The sequence below is a fragment of the Vigna unguiculata genome, chromosome 5 (genome assembly GCF_004118075.2).
Source record: "Vigna unguiculata cultivar IT97K-499-35 chromosome 5, ASM411807v1, whole genome shotgun sequence".
Lineage (NCBI taxonomy): Eukaryota > Viridiplantae > Streptophyta > Magnoliopsida > Fabales > Fabaceae > Vigna > Vigna unguiculata.
In genome coordinates this window covers 5,985,006-5,996,454 of record NC_040283.1, presented here as the reverse complement: position 1 = coordinate 5,996,454, position 11,449 = coordinate 5,985,006, and the positions used below count along the sequence as shown (strand labels likewise).

The window sequence follows — 11,449 nt, the reverse complement described above, 5'->3', positions numbered from 1 at the left end:
TTTTCAACTTTTGGTCACTCTAGATATACAACATAGTGTAAATAACATAATATTATTCAGAGAACAAATTAAACAATATGCACAACATTTTACAACATTTTACAGCATGAAGTCCTATTCATCTGTCCATTGATGTTGAAGGTATGAAATGTTTGAGACTTGTTTAACTTCTACATATCTCAGCTTAGGAAACAATGCTTTCAAATCGTTTATGTCCACGTTCAATTGCTTAAGGTACTTCAGACGCAGTGATTCCATACTCCACCATATGGAAAATCTACTTTCATACTTTCCAGTTTTCCTCCCGTTATCTTTAGCTCCATCGATATGAACACGAACCTAGGAAGGAGTGGCATAAAACATTCTTCCAAAGACTTTCCAGGAAAACATTCAAGATGCAACTTTCTCAAACTTGATGGTAAAACGACATTAATTTTATCATACTTTGGGTCAGACACGCTCCAAGATATTTTAAGATGTTTCAGTGCAAAAAAAAATCTCAAACTTTCAAACTCCCCATCCCTAATCATGGCCTCACTTCCTATACGTATGCTGAGTCGCCTTAGTTTTCTCAAATTTACCAGATCTGATATTTCGCAAGGAGTCTTTTCAGAAGTACTTATTAGAAATCCCTTCAGTACTTCCAGATTACTCAGCTTCTCAATCCCCTTTGGCATGCCCTCCAGTAAGCAACAATCAGACATAATAAGGTGTGTCAGACTTTTCATTGATGAAATATCATCAGGTAGTCTTTCCAAATTATGGCATGCTTTCACATCAAGAATCAGTAGCTTCTCAAGTTCTGCAATGGAGGATGGAACCTCGAATATTCTCGACATCCCACGCAGACTCAGATACTTCAACTCTTTCAGATATCTCAGATCTTTCAAGAATTCTTGACTCCCAACTTCAATGTGATGCAAAGCTGAATCTTGCCAATGCCCAAGTTGAAGCACCTCTAAATTCCTCAATTCAGTGGCCCATTGCGGTCTAAAATTCAGATAACTTGCACCTATATTAAAAATATTACGTAAAGTATGATCTTTTGCATCAACTCCACCTATTGTAACGTTTTTTCTTTCTAGCAGTAACGGCGATGGCGATGATCTGATATTTTATAAATCTCTATTTAAATACAACTGACGACGAACGCCAGGAAGAATTCGAAATCTATTGACAAAGGGATCCTTTCCATTGCCACAGCGTACAATCACACCACATTTCAAAAGATCATCGATCACATCCTCGACCTCTTCCTCTGCTGTATCGTTATATGTATTTTCACTGAAACCCTCCCCAATCCACAAATTAATTGCATTTCTTTTCCTTATCACAGCGTTCTCAGGGAAAATTAGGAGAGACAAAAAATAAAATCTTGATAGATGGTGTAACCGGTAATAATCTTCCAGAGTCCAATTATTCTGATGATGGGGTTGCACCAACTCTTCCGATGAGTGAGATATTTTTCCACCCTTGTGATCCTCGTCCTTAAACGAGTCATCAAAAACAAGCGTTGGTAGCAACATGAGAGCATAATCTCTGATTCTATTACAAATTCCATCCATGTCTTCATGCAGCTTCCTGCGGTTTAACCTGCGAAGATGGTCATACACCTCTGCTAATGTGTCAAGCAGTTTTTCTTCATTCTTCTTCACTTCCACGAACACATCCTTTATCTTGTTCAGAACCGACCGCAACTTCTCCAACTCCCCATCAAATGATTCATCTCTTCCCCTTTCATCAAATTTCCTCCTTGCTGTCGTCAACTGCTTCATCAACACAGCTACGGCTTTCATTTTGTTTGTTCGAATTGACATTTTACTGCAAAAAAACAAGTACACAACGTCACCCAATTAATTTTTCACACTTCAAATATTCTTTTTTGCGTCTGTATCTATACACTCACTCCTACCTTTAGAAACAATGTTGTGTAAATTATAATCGCAAACACAAGAAACAAAGAAAGAAATAGAAAATAATAATCGCAATACCAAATATGTTGTGCAAATTATGATAGACACTTTCAACAAAAAAAAATGAAAAAGTGTGCATAAGGAGAAAACTTGATGGCAGATGATAGATACATCATCCATGAACCAACTAAATTTTTCATTCGTCAATTAGAAAAAGTTTGTAGTTATTTAGTAAGATATATAAGATCAAGCTTATAATAATAACAAAATGGAATTGAACCTTTGAAATAAAATAGACCAAATAGAAGCTAGATGTAGGAATTTGTTCAGTCCACCAGATAACCTCTCGTCCAACTCTTTTCTCTTAGACCCTGCTACTCACAAAAAAAATCGAAGTTAGTCACGCGATTGAAAAATGGAAGTTAACAAATTATAAATAATGAATCTCAGAAAAGAAACACAGTCGCATGTATACATATTATGAAAAGTAGCAAAAGAGAACTCTAAGGTACATTTCAACAAACACCAGGAGGAATTTCAAGAGAAGGAAAACGTCAACAAAATATTGTGGAAGATAATTCTCTGGTGGTTAAGATGCTTTAAACAATTAAAATACCTCAAATATAGTTTTGAAGGAAAGTATACTTGACGTCGGGGAAGCTAAATAATGGCATCAATTTCCATTTTATAATAAGATTTGAAGGAACGAATTGCACCACAAAAGTTTCACGTCATTCTTTGAGTATCTTCCACTTAAATGATCTCAAAAACAAAGTTTGATTCTTCATGCTTTGCTCATTTCCTTCAAAGGGGGAATTATAAATTTGTTTTGCTTTAAATACAAGAATTTCATTAGTGACTCCTGAAGATACCTTCTACTAACACAATGTTAAAAGAATTTTAAGGGAGCAACAATTAAAACCATATTTCACTCTCTTGAGTTACATCATGACTTTCTATTTTTGTCCATGAAGACAAAATTATTACAGTTATCAATTGCAAACTTAACATATGATAGGAATCCGAGTGTGAGTATAAGTCCCACATTGATCAGAAATGAAAAAGTAGAGCACTATATAAAAATAAAAACCCATAAACCCATTGTGTTAAGGTTTTGGGTTCAGACGAGTTCAGTATGGACCTAATATCGAAAGTCTTCCTGACAGTGTGGGTTAGGTAACGTGTGTCCATCTTACTTGGTTTAAGTGTGAGTCTAAATTCCACATTTATCATAAATGAGAAAATAGAGCATTATATAAAAATAAAAACCAATAAACTTTAAAGATTTTATAAATAACTGCGCCATGATTGTGTCATCTTTATGATTATTATATGCATCCAATGTTATCGGTTAACTGTTATCGAATTTTTGGTAGCCATTCACCCTCGCAATAGTAGTTTGTAATAAATGAATTTATTAACTTTTTTCTTATGTTAATTTCTGAATTAAATATTATTTATTACCTATTTTCTTTTTATCACTTACCGTAAGATTCTATTATGTTTCCACCTTGAAAGCACAAAAATCAAGAACTGTATTATTTAAATTTTAGAAATCACATGTCAGGATTAATTTTGATAGTTTTGAACTTTTTATAAAATACAAAATTTATCTTCTTTTGTTTTCTGCCTTCTTGAAACTTAGACAAAAAGTAGAATAAATCTACCTAATAAAACATCACAAAATTATAATATTAAAAAAGCAATCATATAAATAGGAAACATAAGAAAATTTACTGTTACAATCATTTATAAAAGTACTTAAAAAAAAACTTAGGCATACCACCATGTCATAACCAACACATAAACTTAAAGTTTAACACTATGCAAAAGGTTGTTCCTAGAGCAGGGAATTACAAAAAGGATTCTAGGACCATAAAACTGCTCCTAAGAGCCATGAATGATAGGATAAACTAAACTGCACCGCTGCTACCACCAGATTTACCTTTAGCATTTTTCCCATCTGCTCCCACCAATAAGGTGATCATCGCAAAAGAGAATACAAAATAAGAACAAACACAGATGAAAGGGTAAGCTAGTGAAAAATGATTTTTAACATATTATAGCAAGCAGATATGTAAAACAGTTCTGAAACATGCAATAGAGTAGGCACAAGGTCATGTTATAGCATACAAGCAAAACACTATGACTCAATTATCCAGATACATATAATAAGATCGGATTCACTAGACGCTTGCACTTGTGGTGGCCTCTACTGCTCTGCAGAGCCATTGCCAATGGTTTCACCCTACCACACACAAGGCTAGCCTTCAAGCATCTAAGGCCATTATCCTGCCAAAGACCAGGGTCTCCCGCTACTCTCACCACTTGGATCAGTTTGCTCTACGTGAGACTAACTGATCCTTTAGAGTTTCGGAATGCGATCCTTACTTGAATCTTTATCTTAATTATATACACTACACACCACCATGAGATCTCCCCATGAGACCCATGGGATTACGCCTATCTCACACAAATTTCATGTTTCTCATACCATAACCACCACTTTCATTTCAAACATCCAATCCCCATGCCAACACACCACCACTTCAAGCATACCAATTCTAGTTCATACAACTCATATAACTCATGCATTGTCAAGATAAATAGCCACTCACAACGTAAACATGGAAATAAAGTGCAACCTGCACTGTTCTCGCTTAGGCTAGGAGCCTTCACCTAAACGACAACAATTGTCTCGCTTAAACTAGGCATTCTTGCCTGAGCGAGGCCTGTAATAGTGGCACTCTGCGAGCCCTCACTTAGGCGAGACTAGCTCGCTTGGGCGAGATCACCACTCGCCCAAAACTAAAGTCCCTCGCCTGGACGAGGATGCGAGTAGAAAGAACAACTGGTTTCCTCGAGGGCTTGTTTGGGCGAGCCACTCTCGCCTGGGCAGGCCATTCTCGCTTGAGCGAGACGATGCCTCGCTCAAAACCAGAGTTGGTCGCCTGAGCGAGAAGCTCAAACAGAATCAGGACGAGTTTCAGGTACTCTCGCTTAGGCGAGACGAGCTCGCTTGGGCAAGAATGACAGTACTCGTCACTGTTACACACATGCAGCAGAAACCTAACTCAAAATATATACAAGAATACAAGCAAGCCAGTTTCATACGATCCAAAATATCATTCAAGCATCCAAAAATATTCAACAGGCCAAAAACATGGAAGAAATGACTTTAAATCGTTAAAACCTAGCTTCCTTTACTTGGATTGAGGGTAAATAAAGCAAACAGATCCGAAACTAAGGAGCACCATAGCTCCCAGAACTGAAGTAGTGCTGAAACATGGAAAACAAGGACAAAACGAGGGCAGGAGGTTAAACCAACCAAACTAACGTACCCCAAATAGTGTAAAGGGAAAAAATGCCCAGAAATCTTAAGAATCGACTTACTTGGGGTTGGGATGGACTTAGCTGGCCCTTAAATGAGAGGATCTTTCTGTGCCCTAGCAAAGCTCTTGTTTCAGTAGAGAGAGAAGAGAGAGCTTTCAGGTGTAACATCTCGTCCGGATATTACAAATTTAAATAATAAAATAAAGAAATAAATAACAACCTCATTTAAGAAAAACATCATTTTCCAAAATCGCGGAAATTTAAATCTTTTATTATGTCAAATATTAAACCAAAATCCATAAGTATAAATAAAATTGTAATTATCCAAAAATCCAGAATATTCATAATTACAATTTATTTGAAAGCATAAAAACTTCATAAAAGTTCTGATAAAATCTCCTCCCAATACTAGCCCACGCTCTAAGCCTATGCCTCACCAGAACCACCTGCAATATCATCTGCTCACGTGTACCGCGCACACGATTATCGCCAAACACAAGCAAATAGGGTGAGCTAATATAATAAACACACATATATCAATCATATACATATAACAAAACACATCAAACGAAAACTCTTCTTTCATTCCACATGGCCACAACCATGCTTGATATCGATTCGCATCAAAGGAACCTCATTCCTTTCCTTCCACATGGCCACCACCATGTTAGCTGTGTTCTACATCTTCTAGAGAATACCTCGAGATGTCTTGCTGCCACACCTATTGGCCACAACCGCTAGAGCACGTGCGGGAAACCATGCTACGGATCACACACCGTAACGTCAAGTGGAGTTCCCAAATACGAACATAGTCCATAACGTCCCAGGACTACTAAACTCGTCAGCTAATCACTGAGGAGGGCATCCATCTGGACCCATCCGTAGTGGCCACAACCAGCACACTCACACCGGCAACACTCGCCAACCCGAGCCACAACTCAAGAGTTCCTCGTGTTCATCCGCTATCCTGAGCCACAACTCAAGGGAAGTCATTCCGGGCCACAACCCATAGAATGCCACATGCTTAACCCCTATCCCGAGCCACAACTCAAGGGATACGTTCCGAGCCACAACTCAAGGAACACCAGCAAGCCCACCATTGAGATATCTTAGAACTCTTGTAGACCACGTATCCCAATACCAACACATCCAAGCTGACCCAACATTAACACTTGTCTTGAACACACAATAACATTATATATCGCTTAGACTAAAAGCCTTTGTCGAAACAGCCCAGCCTATCTCGCTTAAGCTAGGCCCACTCGCCTGAGCGAGTCCATGCTACAATAGCAACCCACAAGTCTCGCTTGAACGAGCTCCTTCTCGCTTGAACGAGCTCCTTCTCGCTTGGGCGAGACCCTCATTCGCTCAGGACTAATGTGCCTCGTCTAGGCGACGAGTTCAACAATACAATGAAGCCTCCCTCGAAATCTCGTTTAGGCGAGGGACTCTCGCTTGAGTGAGATACCCCTTCGCCCAAAAGTAAAATATGCGCCTAAGCGAGAGGCCCCAAAACACAACCTCTAACATACACGAATTCTCGCCTGAGCGAGACACACTCGCCTAAGCGAGATGACCTGTCGCCCAGGACCAGTTTCCCTCGCCTGAGCGAGATGCTCGAACCGCAACATGATTTGAGTCTCTGTTAGTCTCGCCTGCACTGTGACTCAACAGACACCAACAATAGCATGCACAATTTGCATACACATTCATACCAATCAATTTGAAATATTGTACTAAATGTTTGAGGTTAATATTAACACATTATATACCCCAAAAACCCAAGTTTTCACATTAACAACATACTCAGTGCAAAGATTCAATATACACATTTTATTGATTAAATTTCCATCATATGACAATGCAACCCTCAAGCCCCAAATTATGATCATATATGGCATGATTTCTAGGCACCATACTCATAAGAACATATGCATAAAATAACTAGATGAAGATTTGGCGTGGGTTTAAATGCCAAAACGAAAATAACCTTAATGATGTTTTAATTGCTATTCAAGGGCCATCATTTGGTGATTTTTTAGCCCCTGCCCTTCTGCTAGGTTTTCTTTGCCTTTTCACCAAGGTTTGAACCCATACCATGCTTATCATCAAATCAATGCACAACCACTCAAGCAATTTATGTTTCATCATAATTCACATAAGTATAGGGTTACATTACCACTTCCATGCTCATACATATTATTAAAATTAATAATAAAACAAACAACATATAATTGGCATACATAGGACTCAAACCAAAGTCCTCTCATACAAACCAAGTACTCTCAACCACTTGAACTAATACTATTTTACATCACATCAAACAATATTTAATGTCATAAAGGCTCCTACTACCTACATTTGTTAATTAATTAATTAATTAAATTTCACGAATCTTACATCAGGTATCTGGAAAAAGAGTGAAGTGAGAATGAGTGAGGCTGGAAGGGGTCTTGGGGTCCCCTAAGGGGCTGACCTTTGGGCCTACGAAAAGGGTCAGGCCCATACACATATAAGCTGAAAAAGGGGTTTACAGAAACAAACTATTTATGAATTTTTGTTTACTATACTTATTCACATTGTTTTGAGCTTTAAAGTAAAATAATAATAACTTTTGTAAAAAATAAATAGTCAACGTAGATCCTTTTATATGATAACTTCATGTAAAACTGGTGATCGTGTAATTTTCGATTTCTATAAGATTGTTAAATAATTCTACATAAATGTATTATTTTTATTATATATTGTTAGATCGTTTTGTAACTTGAGATGTCCCACTTATTCATGATTCATACTTCAATGTTTACAAATTAGTTGAACAAATATGTTAATCCAATATGTCAATAATTAGTTCGTCCAATAAGATAAGGAATGCATTGGATTCAAACTTTGAGAATGACAAAGTTGGTGAATGTTATACTCTAATAATATTATTATAAAATAATTAGAAAGGGAATATTTCGTTTCATATATACTTTATAGTTTGTGTTACCATTAACAATGATAATACAACACAAAACTAGATATTTGAGATAATGACAAATACACACTAAAATTCAAAAGAAATGACTATCATTGAAGAAAAAACTCAGTTTTAAATCGAAAACATCTTCAAAATTCATCAATTTGTGCATATAGAATAAATTAAATTACGCCAGTTAAATTAAAACCCCTTTCAAGAACAATTAATGGCTATAAGTATGAAACTAAAAATTTTCCAATTACTCACCACAGTTGTGAATACATTAATTAAATTTAAAAAATTAAAACCCTTTTCAAGAACAATTACTCTACCAAATAAATTAATTAAATTTAAAATTTATCTTTTAAAATGATGTTAATTTTTTTTTTCAAATAATTTGTTCAATAACTTTAATATATATTCGATCATTACTAACATATTATTTATGTGAGAAAGATAAGTATGTGTTCAAAAATGAACTCGAAAAATTTACATAATTAGAACTGAATTTGAGTGCGTAGCATTTTCAGACTGTTTTAGATGTTATTTTGACAAGGGAGACAATTTATAACGCATTATTCATAGCAGTAAATTATGAGATAAAGTTTAGTAACAGATATACAACATTTTAGTGCATGAACTTAATTTTACCTCTCTTTTTTAATGAGTAACCGATTCATATTAGAAGTCCCATTGACGGTGAATGCATGAATGATTTGAGATTTGTTTAATTCGTAGATATTTGAGGTCATGAGGCAAGAATATGCTTTGAAATTGTCTATGTCAAAATGCAATTTCGTAAGGTACTTCAGGTGGAGTATGACCACCTTCCACCAAATTCTAACAGATGAGGTATAAAACATTCTGCAAAACTCTTTTCGGGAAAACATTCAAGATGCATCTTTCTCAAACCTCGTGGCAAAATAACACCAATATCAGCGTACCATGGATCAGACACACTCCAAGATATTTATGTTCAGATTAAACCTTAACTTCTCCAACTTCTTATCAAATGATTCATCTCTTCCCCTTTCATGGAATTTCCTCCTTGCTGTCGTCAACTGCTTCATCAACACAGATACGGCTTTCATCTTGTTCCTTCGAATTGACATTTTTGCTGCAAACAAACAATACACACAACGTCACCCATGTTTTTTGTACTACAGTATTCTTTTTGCGTGTGTATGTATGTATACACTCACACCTACCTTTAGAGGCGAGGACAGGAAAGAAAAGAAGAAATAGAAAATAATAATTACAATAGCAAATACGTTCTTGAAATTATGCTACTCTTTACAATGATGTCAATGAAAGCAAAAGCGTGCATGAGTAGAGAACATAAAGGAAGATGATACATAATACATGAAGGATCAATATGTTGATCTTGAATAAAAGCTCCAAAATACCCGAGGGATCAATGATATGTTTTGGTGATGTTTTAAAAGATGTTGATTTTATAGATTACACTTTTAGAATCTACCTCTCTTTATTTTGTTTGTCTTTCTTCTAAAATACCCACTACTGAGACTTTCTAGTTCAGAACACAATGTTAAAGAAAACAACAATTTTTTAAAGTTAAAATCAAACTTAATTTTTTTTTCAAATTAGGTTTTTTTTTAAGGAGGTTCATCGGGAGAGATTTTATAAATGTGAATTTAATCCAACACTTGAAAACCTCAAGGCATTAGGTTTAAGGGTATTTTTTTCGTATAAGATATCTATCGTTGTCATTTGGAACTTAGATTGACACTAATTATTTTCAACAATGATTGAGATGTAAAAATTCATATAGATGGCTAGTATAAGCTTCTTTGGCAAACTTTATAAATAGATATTCACTTTAAATCTTGTTGTCTTGTAGATAACTTTTGTAATCACAAAGAACGAATCACACAAATACATGTTGAACTATACATGCAATTTTCAAGTGCTGTCTCATAGCAATCAAAAAGGTTGTGCTTATTGATTCAAGTGCTTTTAAGAAAATGTCTAAAAATCAATTAATCTTTTATTGATTTAACAAAACCATCCTTATTTTTCTAACACAATAGATTTCATTGAGTAATTGAGAAAAGCTTAACAATTTAGTAAGTTACATAAGATCAAGCTTATAAGGACTATCATCAAGAATGAATAATTGGTCATTACTAAATATATCATATACCGCCGGGTGAATATTATGAAAACATAATATGAATAACTAAGAAAAGTTCAAATGAAACTTTTCTTTTCTCCACAAATAAAACAGCATATATAAACTTTACGGTTAAGATTATTTAATTCAAAGGATATGCAATGTAGTAAATGAGTTTGAAGTGATCTGACAACAGGTGGTAGATGCAGTTCCATTAAAAAAATGATATAACAATCATTTGAGGCATCATATAAAACTTCATAATTTCCAATTTTGGCATAGAAATTTGGGGAAAACATCGACAAAATATAAGCTGATATTAAAGATAGTTGTGAAGAAAAGTATAGTTGACATCTGAGGGAAACTAAATCATGGCATCATAATTTCCAGTTTGAGTATGATTTGAAGGAAGGAATTGCACCACAAAAGTTTCACGTCATTCTTTAACTTCGACGACTTTAGTGATCCCAAAATTTAAATATTAGTTTTTATTTTAAAAAAATATTTCATTATTTTATAGTTTCTACCTTGAAGGACAAAAATCAAGAATTATTTAAGCACCAAGATAGAATAAGAGGTCGTTGTTTGTTGCTTCTTATTATTATACAAGTAACATCAAATAAGTTTGACTAATAAACAACTGATGTCAATTGTTTTGAGAGAAATTTATCGATCCTACCTCCCCAAAATCACTATTGACAATGAAGAAAATGTTGATGTTAAAGACATCGACACAAATACATTTCAATTGTTAGTTTAATTATGTTTTAAGTTTCATAAATACATAAATTTTTAATTAAGTTTCTAATAAATTTTATAATATATTATGTACTCAATAAAATTAAAATTTTTAATTCAATATCCGCAATTAAATATAACTTTATGTATTGTTGTTGAGTGACCAACTTAACTATTATCTTATCATATTGGCTCAGTGAGTGTTGTCGTCATATGTAAACTTATGATTTTTAAATTTTACAATGAGTATTGTCTACTCTATCACCATCCATATATATGTTTATTCAAATTAAATCTTGTATGAATAAATTTTGTACTACTAAATTTTTACGTTTAAATCTTGTATTTTTAAATCTTGTATGCTTAAAT

General features: G+C 34.7%; 2 protein-coding genes across 2 annotated transcripts; both read right to left on the bottom strand.

Annotated features, from left to right (window-relative positions):
* On the bottom strand, positions 1-2,489 carry LOC114184393. Its single transcript, XM_028071704.1, has 3 exons — positions 2,426-2,489; positions 2,194-2,284; positions 1-1,821 (listed from the first exon to the last, which is right to left on the bottom strand). The coding sequence occupies exon 3, from the start codon at positions 1,815-1,817 to the stop codon at positions 1,116-1,118; it is 702 nt and encodes a 233-aa protein (XP_027927505.1). The 5' UTR covers positions 1,818-1,821; positions 2,194-2,284; positions 2,426-2,489; the 3' UTR covers positions 1-1,115.
* On the bottom strand, positions 240-839 carry LOC114183074. Its single transcript, XM_028069922.1, has one exon. It carries the CDS (start codon positions 837-839, stop codon positions 240-242), a length of 600 nt encoding a protein of 199 aa, XP_027925723.1.
* Positions 2,490-11,449: the final 8,960 nt, after the last annotated feature.